Raw genomic sequence first — 17,670 nt, 5'->3', positions numbered from 1 at the left:
TTTTTTTTAATTTTCTTTCAATCTGATCTAAATTCTTCAACCTTCAAACCACAGCTCGATTTTGTTTCCCCCTTTTTGAAACCCAGCTGTCATGGAGAAGAGTTAGTCACCATAATTTTTGTAAGCATTGAAGCCAATTAATAAATCTAAATAAATCATTTTCTTCCCTTAAATTAGCAATCTCTAGTATTATTTTTCATTCTTTTTATTCATTCTCATGTAGCTTTTCTTTTAAAGTTTTTTCAGAGTCCTCTTGTGATAATTACCTTGTAATGTCTGAGTGGCACTTTTTATATCCATATGTCCAGAACCTAGCCAACTGCCTGCATTCAGTAGGCTCTTAATAAATATTCTTGATAAAATGTGAAATTATGCATGAGTAGCACTCAGCAAATGGTTGAGCATAATTTGTCTTCTTTGACTATACTTTGCTATTTATTTAGTCATGTTTTCCTATTACTCCTACCTTGTGCAAATAATCATATTCCCATAATGAAGAGTCTCTTTGATTTCACCAGAAAACTCCTTCTAGCAATTATCCTAAAATGCAAATTGAAGTAGTGATTTTCAAGTAAGTAAGTGCACAAGTGTCCAGCAAAAAGCTTGGTAAATCTTGGCAGAATTTAAATCATACTACATATTTCTAAGATTGCATCATCTGTGTTTCTGAATCCCATGAGATATAGGAATAAGTTCTTCTCTGTTCAGTAGGTGTTGTTGTTGGAATTGACAAAAGACTTTATTTTAGTGGGGACAAAAATGAAATTTCTTATTGAGTTTAGCTTGATACTTCAGTGGCATTTTTAAACATACACATTTAGCTAGCAATTTAACTATTATATACTTTTTCTATTTTTTTCTTAAAAGGTTGATAATTATTTTCTAAATGTTTATTAATTTTATGTATTGCTATAGAACAGCTTATTACTATAAATACAAAATTACATATGCTCTAATTTGCATGTCTTCCAATTTCATAGACATTCAATTTCCTAAAAGCATGTCTAAACATCAAACAGAGAGAATGTAAGATATTTGGAACAAAAGCATGATATGTGTTAATGGACAAACTAAAATCACCAACCTTTTAACTTTTGATCAGAGTCGATTACAGTTATTAATGGATATTTAACATTAGACCAATATAGTTCCAGTTTGACATAAACCCACCTCACTCTTGTTCAAACACACAAACACAGACAGTTCAGTATTGACAAAAAGTTAAAATAAGAAACTGTGAAAGAAACTGAAATATAGTCAATTATCCTTAACAGAAAACTCTGTCTTCACTGAGCCTTGGCAAGGTCCCACTCACCTGGAATCACCATAACCACTGATATAAACTGGCTGTCCTTAAAAGAATGCTTCTTACTTAGCAGTTACATTAGGGAGGTAGGGGAAAGTCATAAAATAAAAGACTAGAGAGAGGCTTCAATTATTGTTGGAAGAACTCACAAAAGTGGGTTTTATTTTCTTTGATTCTTCAATAAATTAGTGAACCTGACTAACATAATCTGGAAATCTTTCCCCAAGTTAAAGAAAGAAATATTTAAGAGTTTAACTATTTTCGTAGTTCCCTCTTTGAACCCAGATTTCCCAGGCTAAAGATTAGTGAGTTAAACCACATGTCCCCATGCCTTTCTGCAGTAAGGTTAATAATTACACCCAATTTAATGTCTAGAATCCCATTCCCAACCAAAAGCCTTTAAGTAGCAAATCTCACAGTATGTTTCCTCAGAGATTATGCCTAATCATTAAACTGAAATGTAAAGTTTTAATAATGATATTCAAACCTTAAAGACATTTACAGGAGCAACCAACCTGAAGGACAACGCATGTGCCCACAAACTTTTCAGACAAGGCAAATTGTGAGCTTTCAAGACCTCTCTTCCATTCTCTCCTCCTTTCCAAGGTATTCCTGCAGTTTCCACCCTTCTAGAATAAACAACATTTATTTGATTTTTCCATAAATGAACATCTAAAATGAGGGAGTATTCAAGAGGATTCGATATAACGACTCATCCAGTGAGAGGCTTCCACTCCTCAAGAAGGCATTCACTGGAGTCTTAATGCAGATTTTATTTGCAGATTTCTTTTCAAGGCAGCTCTTCTCGAAACTATAGATAGCACACTTATCCATGGATGGGTCACTTAGAATAAGGTGAGTGTGACGCTCTGTTCTCTCTTGCTTATCATTGCATTTATGATTGGCACTTTCACTAGCAAATGAGAAAGAGCAGATAAAAGAAGGGTAAGCCCAAACAGACCCTTGATTTAAAAAAATATAAATGTGAAGAAGGAGGTAAAAATTATCCTTTTCTGCTGCCCCTGAGAATACAGATTGGCAAGATTCAAGTTAACAAAATAAAGCTCTAAATCGTTCTGTGTTAGAAATCAATAAAGCAGAGAAAAGCCAAACAGAGGGTAAAAGAGAGGAGACAAGAAGTAAGGCCAAAGACTGAATCGACATATAAGACCAAACTATTTTTGAGAAAGTCTGATATTCATTTTTAAGTTGTTGACACTTGTATACAACCTACAAAACCGACTCCATTTTGACAAACCACTAATAAATTTCACCACACACAAACTTGTGAGAATAGGGTATTTGTGTGGAGATCGATGGGAGGATTTCACCTCTGAGTTGATGGGGTCTTAAACAGACACAACCTGTAGGGGAATGAGACCCAACCAATACTTTGGAAGCAGGAGCTCATAAGAAAAGGTGAGCATGATATAATAATCCTTGCAGGAATTCAGAGAAATTTTGGGAAGAATGTTGGACATTCAAAAGGCTAAGCTGTGGAGGTTCAAGCCAATTTTATCCTGGTCATAAGGAGATAGACTAGCCTAGCTGTTATTCAGCTTACAATTAGTAATTTAGGTGTTTATTACTCCAGGAAAATAGAACTAATTTCTTACCAGAAATTAGGTATTTATTACTTATCAAAAGTTAGTCTCATTATTCTCTGAACCATTATTAATAATAAAGTTCAAAAACTGTGTTTATAGCCCTCACAATATAGTTCTTGAATCAAAGAAGTTTACTTTACACCAAGTTCTGCAACAAAGATCAATATTGTTATAGTTAAAAATTATGGAACAGCCGGCAAGGAAGGTTAAAGATTAGTAAGTTCCATGAGGTTGGGGCCACACTGTTCGGTTCCCAAGTGACAAAGACAATGCCTGGTACATATCAGGCACACAATAAATCCTTATTGAGTGAACAGCATTCACTTAATATAGCTCCAAATTATACTAGAGACAATAAATGTATCACAGAAAGGTTTATCTGCAACTAATTTTATCCCTGAAACTAAATCTAAATAGGTAGTCACCATGATGACTTTTGAGTTATTTGAGACATCCCGCCCATATGTGAAATGCAGAATAATCAGACGTGCATGAAGCAAACAATTGTCTCCTTAACTGTATGATAAGGAACATTCAAAACTATAGAGAATTAACATGATTACCAGCCTATTAATGCTAGGTACTATACAGAACTAGCAAACCTCCTAGAGACTTACAATCTAATAGACAATTCTGATGCATATGTTAATGCCTCATCTTCTGAAAACTACAAGGAATAGGAGCAAAAGCACTGCCTGACAAAATCAGATTTACTGACTTGGTACAGATACAAAAGGCACTGGGAGAAAACACAGAATGATGCTGCTGAGAAAGAGGAAGGAGGGGATCACCTTCTGCAGGGTTTGAGTTCTCACTGAAGGATTCTGAGGAGGGTTTAAGAGAAGCATAGATCAGTTCTGGACTGATGATGGTTTTTGAGGTAACATTAGGAGCAGTGGGGATTAACTAAGGGTTGTTAGGAGGTGAGGGCAGTTTAGCAATTAAAGGTCCCCAGGAAAGTATGGGAACAGAAAAGCAGCTCTGGGAGTGTCAGCAGTAAGAAAGCACTAATCACTTTAATAGGGGACCCTCATAGCCTTTTGCAGCCACTGCATGGCTGCGGGAGAAGCACTGTTCGCTGCTAACTTTGCAGCTGGCTTGCTCTGTGTCTATAGTCCAAGCCTGAAAAATGACAAGGTGGCCTCCATCTCTTTTCCACTCAAGTCAATTTTCACTCTTTTTGTCAGAGAGACAGGCTTTGACCCTTTCACACATATTTTGCACATAGAACAAGAATAGTGAAAGATTCATTTCATGCCTGGTTCCTAGCAGTTTCTGGCATATCACAAGTGTTTGTGAGCCAAGCGGCACGTCTCCTCTGCATACAATCGGGTGTACCAAGGCCTCTTACACATTAAAACAGACTTTACACTCTAAATAACTATTTAAGGATATCACAATCTGAAGGACTCACTACATGAATGAGACAGGGGGTAGGGGGTGATCTATGGGATCCACAGCTCCAGGTTGCAGAAGGGCGCTTCCATTTGCAGAGTTCACAGACGGCTTTGTTGCAACATGATAAAGTCAAATGCACTTGAAATAAACACCTCAGCACAAACTAAATTGAATCCCTATCCAACTGAATCACTTATTAGCTGGTAATAGAGACATTCATACATCTGTCTTTTCACCAAGACTACACATTCCTGGAGGTGAAATGTTCTCCACGTCTTGCTCATTTTTGCTCCCAGCACTTTGCTTACCATGCTAAACAACAGAAACATCAATCATGTGGAAGAAAAGCAGATAAGGTAGAAAAAAAAAGAAGAAAGGAGGCAAAAGTCACAGTCAAAGCATAAAGGTAAGAGCACAGCATGGGCTGGTAAGGAAGAGGAAAGTGTCCCCATGCAGATCAGAGGCTTCCAGTGAGCAAGATGGAGGCCTCCCACGGGCTGTTTCCATTAAAAAGGAAAGAGAGAGCTGGTGAGTAGACTTGGAACGTGCAAGTGGAGAATCAGATCTGAAACTGGGCTGAAAGGAGAGGGAGAAGGAGGCAAAGAGAGGGCTGGGAAGACAAACCAAAGGAGATGAGATACCATGGTTAGAAAGGGAGAAAAACACCCTATTAAAACCATCACAATTCAGGGAAAACAGGAAGATGAAAATACAGCTATACAAAGTGACTGAAGAGTAGAGGCAAGAGTACAGGGGAATCTAGATCTCTTTATTTGGATACTAGTAGAAGTAAGCCCTGTGTGGAGAGAGGCAAGGCAAGTCTGCTCTGAGCTCACAGTGCTGCCTGAGTGGAGCTGGTGCAAATCACCAGTCACCTTTCATTTTTCTTATTCCTGTCTCCTTTTTCTTCTCCCTTTTTATCCATCCCCTCTTTTTCCTCCTGCTTTCAGGAGTATTGGCCAAATAAGACCATGTGCTTCTTCTGGGTTAGAGGAAAAGGCCCATTAGAGTTCTGCCTTTCTCTGTCCTGATAATTCAGGCACAAAGAGAAAAAGGAATAGGACTGGCTGTCTTTCCGATGTCTCTTCAAAGATGAGCTTCATGAAACAGAAGAACAGTGACAGGAACCACAAAAGACCTCTGCATGTCAAGGTGACATGCACAATCCAGTTACCATGACCTGCAGTCAGCAAGTGGATGCCTTCGTGTCTAAATTATTAACTATCTACGTAACAACTAAATCGAAGTCTGGACTTGGGTGAGGGTGCTCTGGGAAGAGGGAAGGAATGCATTCACTGGCTACGTTTGTCACATTTGATATTCCTCTAACTTAAAAACTTACTGAATTCTACAAGTTGGGTTGTAAATCAGCTGTGGAGAAGGGAGAGGTACGTCTCCACAGTAAAAATTACACACACAATCGTCTACAGCCATGCCACTCTGAATGTGCCCAATCTCGTCTGGTCTCGGAAGCTAAGCAGGGTCAGGCCTGGTTAGTATTTGGATGGGAGACCACCTAGGAATACTAGCTGCTGTAGCGTTAATAAAAAAAAAAAAAATTACACGCACAATAGTTAGGTTCTCAGGGCAGCCCACAGGTCTTTCTAAATTGTGCTCTACCTAAGACAGCGGTATTAATACTGGAGAACCAACAGTTAAAGCGATGTCTCTATGGGAAAATACATTCAGAGTTCCCTTTTGGGATGCCAGGAACCCAAACCTCCCCTACAAAGTGACTGCTCTGAGAAAGGGGATCCCCTACTTCTGCTCTGAGAAAGGGGATCCCCTACTTTCATTTCTGGCAATGAAAGTAGGGGATCCCCTTTCTCAGAGCAGACTCTGGGTAAGTCAATGGTGTAGACTTTTGAGGAGGAGAGTCTCTGTCTTGAGCTTCAAGAATCGGGATGCAAAGTAAGAAAAGAGAGCATACTGCCTATTTAGACAGGGAGGAAAGGTTAGGCCGACAATAGTGGGAGAGAAGGCTCCGGGGAGCACGTGGGAGCATGGGGCCCGGGTAGGTAGGGGAAGGTGCTGAAGGGCATGGACAAGCAGTTTTTCAGCACTTCTTCCCATTTCCTTTGCATCCCTAAATTTCTTCTATTTCTTTCTTTTTATCCTCTTTGGAAGGCTTTGTGGGGAAAGAGTGAGGATAAATGAAAAAGCTACAGTGTCTGTGCATGAAGAGGAAAGGAGAAGGGGAGAGAATAACCAGGAAGAAATAAACTGAAAGAGATACAGTCTTCTCGTTAGAGATAAGGGGTGAGTTTTACACATCTAAGACGTATGTTCATAAATCAGAAGCTTATCTGTTTGGCTCATGTATAGGTTCAAAGTAAAAAATAATAATAATAGCTACTGCCTTAAAGTGGAAGAACAATTAGCACATTAAATTAACTTGAATGAATGCTTCCATTGCTAAGAATAACCTTTTTTTTTTTTTTAAAGTACATTTGAAAAATTTATTGCACACTTGTTGCATTTTGCCAGGCACAATCTCTTCATCAAAGATACTGGAATCCAGAGTAAATATATGGTCACATTTTTTCTGGAAGTTACACGTCGCAAATTCTATTGCACAAATTCAGGTATATAGTCAATTTCGTGAAGGTAGCCTACTTAAAACAGTTGTATATCCTTCAAACAAAATTATATCCAGAATTAATTTATTAATCTGTCCTTATTTTTACTACTTGCTGCAGATATTAACCAGAGGTCACTCTTTGGCTGTAACATAAGCACAACCTAAAACATATATACTTTTGTCTACTTTGAGTTCCAAAGCATATCACTTTCACTAATAATCAATTTGACACACATTGAAAACCAAACTTACAAACAAGAATGTTAATTATTTTAAACAACATCTGGGATTAGTATCTCTTTCCACAAATTATTTGAATTATGAAATTAACTTCGCATTCTTCAAATACTGCACAATTAGAATATTTTCTTATGTAGGTTTTTGTTTGTTTGTTTGTTTGTTCTTTTTCCTACAGAGACCTATTTGGTCCTGCTGGGTATAAATACGAAGTGAGAGGAAATGGGGAGGGTTGAGGAGTCTTTCTGGGCCTCTGCACTACAAATGAGAAAAAACTCCTCTTCTTCAATCATTTCTTGCCTAGCAGAAGTTACCCTTGGAAATGCTTGTTTACATGGGGTTCAAAATAGGAAGAGGAAAATCTGTGAACAGAGTCCCAGTCTGAGTTTAACTATAATTTTCCCTGTCTCACTGGGATGTTTAAGGCTGTTGCCTGAACTTTGTTTTATTCTAATTTTTCATCCAAAAACTAAGGAATATGTCCTACAGAATATCTGAAAATTCCACTAGGGATTCAGAAGCTCTGTAGAATGTGGTGTTCTGAATCTCTATTTCACCAGACTCCTTTCCAAACTTCATGCAAGTTTTTGGGTACTATGCTCAAGTGAACTTTAATGCAAGTTAAAAGAAGTGTTCTTCTGACATCATGGAAAGTTCGACGAGGTCTTTTGAAAGCCTGAGGGGCAGTCAGGGTAATCCTGGCTATATCAGACACAGGGCTGTCAGAAGCAAGTTAGGACAGGGGATATAGTTTTGGCAAAGATTGGATATAGTTTTGGCAAAGATTGGATATAGTTTTGGCAAAGATTGGATATAGTTTTGGCAAAGATTTGGCAAAGATTGCTCAAAATTCCTTCCCACTTGACAGAAAATTCCTATGGATTTCAACCAAAGAACACATAACTAGAAAATGGAAAAATAAGAACATGTCGAATCTAATCCTACATGTGTAAGACACCTACCCAGACTCTTCATTTCTGATAATGATCCAAAGAAAAAGTTATCTTCACCTTAAAACATATAATGTTCCATTTATATACATTAGACAATTCAACTATTGATTAAAATGACATCTGAATCTCTAAACATAGCATAAGAAACACAAAAATGACAGTTATTTATTTGAACCTTCAAAATATTATTTGCTTTACCTCTGTATTAACAACCTCCATTGGTCTTTTCTTGATTTCGCCTATGTCCAAGTAACTGGGGGAGGAAAAAAACAATAAAGGTTTCTTTTATTGCGTTTGAGTCAGTTGTATAAATTTCTTTTTAAAAATTATTAAAAAGCAAGCCATAGGAAATACTTAAGCCTAAAACAAAAATCAATAGTTACTAATTAAAAGCAATTATTGCAGAAGAAACTGCTTTCGGCGTCACCAACCAGAGTTGACACATTTCTACTCCAAACCTCTAAACTTCATTGAACGTCTTATACTTCTGTTGGGGAACGTTTTTTCCCCCACAATGTTTAGCTGGTTACTATAAATGGCATTTCTAATTCTTATATCAATTTTAATATAAAGAGTGGTTTGTGTGTGAAGCTGCTTAACAGTTCCATTAATCACAGACTTCAGGTCAAAAAAAAAAGTACTGATAGCATGCATTAGAGTAACAACTGTGAAAGGCTGGGAAATCTTTTTCCCTCTGAGAGCGCTTTAATAATACAGGAGTGCTCAGCCATATGGGATGGTTTAGGCATTGGCTCAGCTAACAGACAGATGGGTAGACTAGTTAACCTCTGGAGACCCCTATTATTCCATTACTGTTTGCTACAGATATTAACTAGTGATAATTCTTTAGCTGTAGCATAAGCACAACCTGAAAATGTTATACCTTTGTCAACTGCAGGCTATAAGTCCATCTAGTTCCACTGTGCTTCATACATAGAAGATGCTAAATAAATGCTTTAATATAAAAATAAGTATAAATCTAGCCTTTAATTTACAACCTTAGATAGAAAGATAGATTTTCTGCCTTAGCTACCATAATTGCTGAGTTGCCAAAAAAAGTTTATATTCAATTAATTATGGATATGTTTTATTAATGTTGTTTGCTTTTATGGATAGCATGTTTTAGTTAATGCATACCTCTGAAAATTATCATGTTTCCCTTACATCAACAGTATTTCCATAAGATAGTGCAAATACTCCTTCATTATAGCAATAAATGGCTCTTTTACAAATCTGCAAGGACTGATTTGACATTTAAAAAAAAAACATTCTGTCATGCGCAGGAAAGTGATTTCAGATCAACAAGATTAATTCAGTAGAGTCGACTTCCAAAAATGCAGAAAGACAATAACTATCTCGAATTTTCTGCTATAAAATAAAGGTTTAATAGCTACCTGAGTTTAATTATGGTTTCAAAAATATTAGAAAAAGTCTTTAAAATCAATTCAAGAAGTTGATCATTTTCATTTGAAAAATATTTTTCAACCACTGCTATCTTTCCCAACATCATTTAGGCACTAAATGACACAAATTACCCTTGATATCTTTTGGGCTTTTTTTGGTTCTGCCAGTTGCTTTATTTGTTTTATAAACTTACAACAGCTAAACTTAAAATATATTCAGGATTTAAATCTTGGCTTCTATCATTCTAACCATAGATACAATTACTTTAACACAAATAAATAACTATTCATCTGTCACATGGAAAACTAACCATGAACACTGTTATAACAAGCTCGGTTTTTGTGTATGAATTAAAAGCAAAAATAACCATGCTAATCTCTTATACATATATAAAGAATAATTTCGAAGTGCACTTTCTGTTTGGTTTGGAACTGTACCTGTTTTTATCTTTTCAGTTGGTAGTGCCAAATAAACAAAAGAGAATATGAATTACAAAAGTGGGTCTATAATTTTGAACCGTTAATAGATTCTGAAGCAGATTTCCATTCTCATGAAATTGCTTTATATAGAAATTATTTAATAAAAAATAAAGTAAATGGTAAAAGGAAGTAGACACAGAAATGCTTTACATGTATGTAACATTTTGGTGTTTACAAAACAATGTTCACATCCATAGCATTTACTTTTATCACAACCCTGTGAGGTAGGAATGTTCCTCTTCTGTATTAGGAAACTAACCAGCTGAGTCAAGAGGGTTGCCCAAGGAACTAATAAACAGCTCACTCTCAAGTCTCCTGATTTTCAGTTTTAAGTTCTAAGTTTCTCTGAAGCACAGTTTCATTTAGTTCCTTTCTATGAAGTTAGACAAAGCATACTAAAGGAGGTTTCAAGGAAGGGAAAACTAAATGCTAATGTATCCCTTACCTCTCATAAAAAGAATATCTGGCATTATTCATAACAGCCAAAAGTGAAACAACCCAAATATCCATCAACTGATTAATGGATAAACAAAGCGAGGTATAGCCATACCATGGAATATTATTTAACAATAAAAAGAATGAAGTACTGATATACATATACATACAACAACATGGATGAGCCTTGGAAATATTATGCTAAGTAAAAGAATACAGAAACACAAAAGGCCAGGTGTTGTATAACTTCATTTATATGAAATGTCCAGAATAGACAAATCCATAGAAACACAGAGTAGATTATTTGTTACCAGAGGATGGGGAGAAGAGGAAACTAGGAGGTACAAGAGTAATGGAAATGTTCTAACATTAGTTTGTGGTGATGGTTGCACAACTCCTTGAACACACTAAAACCCACTGAAATGGGGGAAGTTTATGCTATGTGAACTATATCTCCATAAAGCTGTAAAGAAAACCTGTGGACTATTAAATTCTACCTGTCCTACAATACCCACCCCTTCCAGAAATAATCTCTGTCAACTCTGAACTCCCACATAATTTTAATTTTTTCTAACTGCACTTATTCCTTTGTACTCTACGTTAAAATTATTGGTGTGCATGTAGTTTTTCTCCTGTTAGACTATAAACTCTTGAAGAAAGACAAGAAGTCATATCTTGTTCTTCTTTGTTCCCTTCACAGACCTAAGCACAGTTTGCTAATTCACTGAACACCTACTCTGAGTGACTTCCCTGCCAGGAACTCAGGATGAGCCACAATAATGACCCCTGTCTTCGACGGTCTAGCTACCAGGTACCGAGAGACAAACATGTAGACATACAGTAAGTCAATAAACTTTTCCAAGCATTATGTCAATAGCTTAAACATGCAGAGGGTGGTAGGTGGGTCACAGTGGGGCGTGGTCAGTTCTACTTGGAACGAAAAGTTGAAAAAATTTAAACAGTGTGTGGGGGGGGTTGGGGAGGAGGGAGATTGCGGAGAGCAGTTTTATCCTCTGGTGATTATATAGTATCCAATACTTTAAAATGATTTTAACTAAAAAGACGAGTTCCAAGAAAAAAGGGGAGGAAAAGCAAAAAAGAGGAAAGAGATAAAACAGAAAATACTCAAGTATCAGTTTGGTCATTTCTCTTTTTTTAGGATTCCTGTTTCTTATACACAATTTTAAGTCTGTTCTTACTGCTATACAAGTGAAACTCCTCCAGTCAAACTTTCAACTTCTCACCCCAGCTGCTGCGGGGGCTTAGAGAGGAATCAACCCGCACAGTCACAGCCCCTCGACTCCCTGAGGTTTGGGTCCTGATGCCAATCGCACAACTTCACGCACCCTGAAATGGTGGGTGGTGGGATCGACCGACTCACTTTATTTTCTTGAAAGCTTCCTGGCCCCCAGCCACGTAGTTGCCTCCGCTCTGGATCTGGTCTAGCTTCCGGATGCGGTGCCCGGTCCGCGGAGTGTAGAGGTTCCTGACGGCCCCAAAGGGAGCCTGGACGCCACCCGTGACCTCCTTCAGGAAGACGTCGAAGCTAGACATCTTCTTCTCGTGAATGACGACGCGGCGCCCCGCGAAGAAGGGGTCCCCGTTACGATACACCAGCACGCTCTTGACCACCGGCTGGGCGCGGTGGCCGGCCCTGGCTCCGGTGCCACTCATCCTCTCGCCGACGCTGCTGGCTTGCGCTCAGGGGCCGCGCTGCCCCGCTGCCTCACCGCACACGATGATTCACCTGCCGAAAGGACAGGAAACAGACAAACCACGGGTCACAGCGAGCAACGGCCGAGCGCCAGGCGTGCGCCCCGTGGAGACCCCCACGGCGGCAGGGCTCACCGTGCACGATCAAGCACTTCACTGGGGTCCGCACGGCCAATCAGCGCCCGCCGTGCGCACCGCCCCTGTTCTCACGCGCCGGGCAGTCCAGGTGTGACCACCTGGGATAGCAGCCGCGCTTTACACTCGCGGGCCGCGTGGGCGCGGGAAGGAAAGGTGGGGGAAACACGCGGACACGTGCGCGCGCGCGCACACACACACACACACACACACACATGTTTAAAAGATGATGAAACTCAATTTCTCACATCATGTTTGTGTGGCTCTTCGCAAAAGGCTTTATTTTCTCTTCTCTCCTTGCTCCCTCGCCTCTAAATCTCCCAAATTAAAGCAATTAAGATTCTGGCTGGAATTGCCCAAATTCTTCTTTTCCGACAAAAGAACGTCTAAGGTACATTGAGAGACAGAAGACTTGGGGCGTCCGGGACTCCTCGCCCCTCCCCATTGTCCGCGCCCGGCGGCCAAGCTCTTGGGGGCACAGTCTCAACACGGCAGGCGGCGCGCGCAGGAGAGCCCGGGCGGGGCCACGAGGGGTCCCTACCGACGCTCGGGGCCCGTGGGGGAGTGTTGGGGCGCCGGGCGGGGCGGGGGCTCTGCTGGCTCCGCGGTGACCTCGGCTGCGCCGCGCGTCGCTCCCGCTGCTCCTGCCGCTGCCGTCGCCTCCGAGGGCCCGACTCACCCCGCGGGGAATCGAGTTGTTAGGTCCCGCCGTTTCCATAGCAACTGCAGCCGCGCGGGGAGCAGGGTTCGTGAACTGGGCCTGGCGTGCGCCTGGGCCCCTGGGCTTTGCCGCTGCCTAGGGTAGAGTCACGAAAAAAGTAGAGAGGTTTGGGGGCTGAAGGGAAGCCCTGTGGCATTATTGTGCGAGCATCTTATAAATGGACTCCAAGTGTGTGCCAAACACTGTGCTAGGTAGGAGCTGGGGATACAGTGGTGAAGAGAATAGCCTGAAGTATTTTGAGTCCCTACTGCATGCCTAGCTTTATGTTGAGGAAAGAGTTTTTCATAGCCTCAATAAGGCTTAATGGCTATACGGCTATCTGTGCCCAAGGGCCCATTTCCATGCTGTTTGTGTAGATTAGATGAGTGTATAAGATAGGGAAGAGGAGTTTGAGAATACGAAGAGGTGATTTAGCCAATTCACTCTGGGATATACATATTATAGGACCAGGAAAATTCTTTTTAAAAAGTTGGAATCTTCCTGCTCATCTCTGCCAGCGTTCTATTTATTCCTTCTGCGACCTTGCTACTATGTGTCATGTGCAAATTTGATGTTTATGATAACCTTCTCAGGTAAATAACATTCTCTTCTCAGATGAGGAAACAAATGTAGAGAAACCAAAGAAACCTGCCTCAGGTCACAGCAAAAATTCAAACCCAGTCCTCTGTGATTCTGGAAATCGCTTTAACTGCCATGTGATAGCAAACTGAAAAGTCAGTGAGTGTGTGGGACACTGCAAACTGGATAGAAAGATCTTTATTAAAGTTACTTAAAGTATTTATGCGTTGCAAGTTAACAGTTTTCAAAAGAAGAGCAAAGAAAACATTATGGCAAAACTAGAAGAAGGAAATTTTATGAACTGGTTGTGAAGATACACTGGTTGAAGAAATGTATGGAGAACATATCTGTGCAAATGCTCTACCCAGCAGGTGAATGAAACAAAATACTTTTTTTGAGAGATGGAAAGCAGTAAATCAAGCAACCCTCATAGCAACTCATATTCCCTACAACCAAGACCAGCCCAGTGCAAAATGAAAACACATGTCCCCTTGTTTGAAAATTAAGAATTTTAAGATGGTGCCAGCAGAGCATTAAACCAAGGACCCGGTCCTTGTTTAGTGTAGGGCCCTGTTGCCGGTCCATGAAGCCACCCACCCCATGAAGTCTGATAACTCCCACAACAGCATTTCCAGCTCAGATTTGTCTCCAGAGCCCAGACAAATTTATCCAGTGATGTAGTGATAAATGTTTAACTACTGGTTTTCAGGTTGGGAAAGGCCTTGATTCATAGCATTTGCCACCTTTGTAGTTTAAATACTACAAATATGGCTGATTTCCAGCTACCAATCTGACATCACTAAAGGCAAGAAATGTACACAGCATGCTGTTAGATAGTATTTGCACCATATATATAACCTCATAAATAAGAGTAAAAATGTAGGTGGTGAGTATCTGTTTTTTAATGTAACATATTTAGATATTTAATTGTACATTTATACAATTTAATTTTTAATAATGACTATGTTTAAAATTCTCAGAAATTTAACAATTGACTTTTGTAAGGCAATACAAGGCAGCTTTCAGCCCACCATTGCTCCAGGACAGCTTTCCTAGACAATCTAAAAGGCAGCCTAGACTCAAAATGTTCACATGATCTCATGTTTTCCTCAAAATCTCTTTTCCTATGTTCCCTAATCTCCATAAATGGCCTCCCATCTATCCATTTGTTCAAAACTGGAATATACACATTTCACTTCCTCACAGAAAACATTTTAAATGCAGCAGAGAAACTGCAACAAAAATAGCCATATTTTTGCAACTTTCTGCTGCTTTTGCTTGCCGAATTTGTTTTGAGCTCTTCTCTCTTATGCAACCTCCCAACACTGAGCAAAGGGAGGATTTCAGATGCCGGAAAGGTTAGATAAACTCTGATCATGAAGAACTGAGGTACAATGAGAATCCACTTCGGATAGATGCTGGGGGACTTTTGATAACACACATAGAATGAATAAGAGGCGAGAGTTTTGTTTTTAAGTTTCTTCCTAAGTGCGTGAAAGACGTGGAGAGTGAGATGTGGCAAAAAAGGATTCTTAAAGTTTTACTGTGCATTAAAAAATAATACCATAAAGATATTTGGCATTTCCTCAAGAGCCTAAGTAAATCTCTGAAATGCTTCCAATTATATTTTTCTGCCAAAATAATTATTTTAATATAATACTGCACTGATAGCAGACCACATTGCACCCTGTATTTATGAGGGTTCTTCAGTCAATCACCAAATTCTGTCAATTCTACCTCTTGGATATTTCTTGAATCTATTCGTTTATCTCCAAATCCATTTCTACTTTCTGAATTCAAGGCAGTATCATCCCTTAAAAGGTCACCCTGCCTCAAATTTTGCTTCCCTACTCTTCATTTTCCACAGAACAGCCAGCCTGAAAGACTGATGAAACAACAAATCTATTTGTGTCACTTTCCAGCTTAAAACTCTTCAAATGCATTCCAATTTTCTTAAGATGAAATCCAACATCAGCACTGATTACAAAGCCCTTACTGCTTTAACCCATCTCCTCTTATATGACTCTCCCTACGGCTTTCCAAAGTCAAGATTTATCTTTCCGTTTGCTTGAATATTCCTTTGGACATACTTTCTGGCCCCTTCTGCTCCTTTACCACTTATTTGGTTCTTTCCAACTAATACTTCAAGCTCCTACTTAAATGCCATTTCCCCAGGAAAGCTTTCTCTATCTCCTTCCCCAGATTAGAATAGCCCTGCACATATTACATATTTTTTCTCCATAATTCATATTGTAATTATAAATCTTTATGTTTAATTACATCTTTGTATACTCTAATCTTTGTAGAATTATATGTTTATATGTATAAATGCCCTAAGAAAAAGGACTGTGTTCATTTTATTCATCAATGTATCACCAGTGCCTAGCAAAGAGGCTGACACATCTTAAGTACTGAATAATCATTTAATGAGTGAATGAATGCAAAACATATTAAGTTTAAAAATTAAGAAAACACTTCAAAAAAATTAGAAACTGCTCCTCTAGAATAAAGCATATTTTCAGATCAGCAGATAAAAAAATACTGGCAACTAAAGAGATTCTAAAACTGACTGCTTAGCTTTAGACAGAAAATGCCAGCTGGATGCAGAGGAAAGCACCCACATAGGAAAGGAGGCTCTCTTACCAGCATTGAGTTTCCACCGTCTTTTAAGGCAATTGAGATATTTATGAAATGTGGGACATATTCTGCTAGTTTTCCCTCAAAGAACGTTATCACCTTTACAATTCTACCAATTGTTCGTATCTCAATTTCAGAAAGATCAAGAACTTCAGCTTCTTGAGACTGTGTTTCCTGGATACACACTTGGATAATGGTGACTGTTTCTAATAGGCCATGATGCCTCTTGTCAGGTTAACACAATTGCTTCTGGTAATGGCTAAACTGTTCTTCATATCCATGAACTGGGTTGCCTACCCCCAACTAGCTGTATCTAAAGTGCTGAAAAGTGGCTGTAAGCGAGAACATCTTCATCTCCTCTATACAACTAAATCATATAGATTCTACCTGCTTAACATGTCTTAAGCCTTCCTCTTCTCATTATCCCCACTATCCCTACCTTGGTTTAGAGCTCAGCAAAAATGCTGTTCTGTACATTGCCACATGACTAAGGAGTTAAGCATAATAAAAATTAATAGTTTCCTATTTTAGTCAATTTATTGCCATACAGAGTATGAGATGAGTAATCACAATCTCCTGAAACAATAAACATTGAAACTTCTTTTATTTTTTATATTGCTTTCTGTCATAATCCAAACGCTAGGGAAACCTATGCCTATTTATCTTTAAATCCTACATAAACCAAATATCACAATTCTCTAAGTATTATTTTTTTCCTTTGAAAAACATATACAGCTTTATGTTAGGAGATTTGATATCAGTGAAAAAAAATGGCCGTTCACTAGGGCATGATCTGTAAGCCCAACATTAAAATGGCAAGTTTAGAGGCAGAGAGAAAGAGGAGATAATTCACACAGGAGGCTTCTATTTTCTCTGTGTTGCAAAAGGAAATACTGTCTTGCATGGATCTTCAAGCACTTGTTATAATGGCTAAGGCAGGTAGTAAATATCTGTTAAATGTACGAACATAAAGGAAGAAGGCAGAAGGGAGGTATCATAGCAACTATGACATGCCTAGCACTGTGTTAGATGCAATATGTGTTCATATATGGTTTCTGCTGTTAGTGATCCTTTAAAAAGAATATTGATAGAACTCCATTTCCAAGAACTTGGTGAGCTAAATATCCTGAATCATTCTCCTTCTAAAACAATAAAAAATGCTAGATTAAAAAAATATTTAAAACTTTTTAAATGCATTGCCACTTTGACAAGAATGAAAAGAATTTAGAAAAGCCAAAAGTTGAGTGAAAATAGAAACCTTGGGAGGTAAGCAAGTGCTGTAATCAGCTATAATCATATCTTTATGTATACCTGTCTGTGCCCTGGTGACCTAGAACTGTTATTTTGTTGGCTACACAGTGAGGTAGGCACAAAAGATAAGTCTAGGGCCTTCCCGAGATGCAAAGTCTAAGAGGAGACCCCCAAGGTGAATCTGGAACCTCAGAGTTACACCATAAAAGTAATGGCAACAAGAATTAACCTTTCATGGAGGAAATACAGCAAAAA

At 38.9% G+C, this 17,670-nt stretch overlaps 1 protein-coding gene and 1 pseudogene across 1 annotated transcript in view; one reads left to right on the top strand and one right to left on the bottom strand.

Annotated features, from left to right (window-relative positions):
- DCDC2 (doublecortin domain containing 2) overlaps positions 1–12,723 on the bottom strand; it is a 169,771-nt gene extending 157,048 nt beyond the window's left edge. Inside the window, exons 1-3 of the mRNA XM_011355680.2 lie at positions 12,497–12,723; positions 11,782–12,147; positions 8,281–8,335 (exon numbers count right to left, since the gene is read on the bottom strand). Of these exons, the coding sequence (XP_011353982.1) occupies positions 8,281–8,335; positions 11,782–12,074 (348 nt within the window). The 5' untranslated portion in view covers positions 12,075–12,147; positions 12,497–12,723. The remainder of the gene's footprint in view (positions 1–8,280; positions 8,336–11,781; positions 12,148–12,496) is intronic.
- On the top strand, positions 5,734–5,852 carry LOC111736844 (annotated as a pseudogene).
- Positions 12,724–17,670: the final 4,947 nt, after the last annotated feature.

The sequence above is a fragment of the Pteropus vampyrus genome, unplaced genomic scaffold (assembly GCF_000151845.1).
Source record: "Pteropus vampyrus isolate Shadow unplaced genomic scaffold, Pvam_2.0 Scaffold22, whole genome shotgun sequence".
Classification (NCBI taxonomy): domain Eukaryota; kingdom Metazoa; phylum Chordata; class Mammalia; order Chiroptera; family Pteropodidae; genus Pteropus; species Pteropus vampyrus.
Note: the sequence above shows the minus strand (reverse complement) of the source record. Positions and strands in the feature narration are given on the sequence as shown.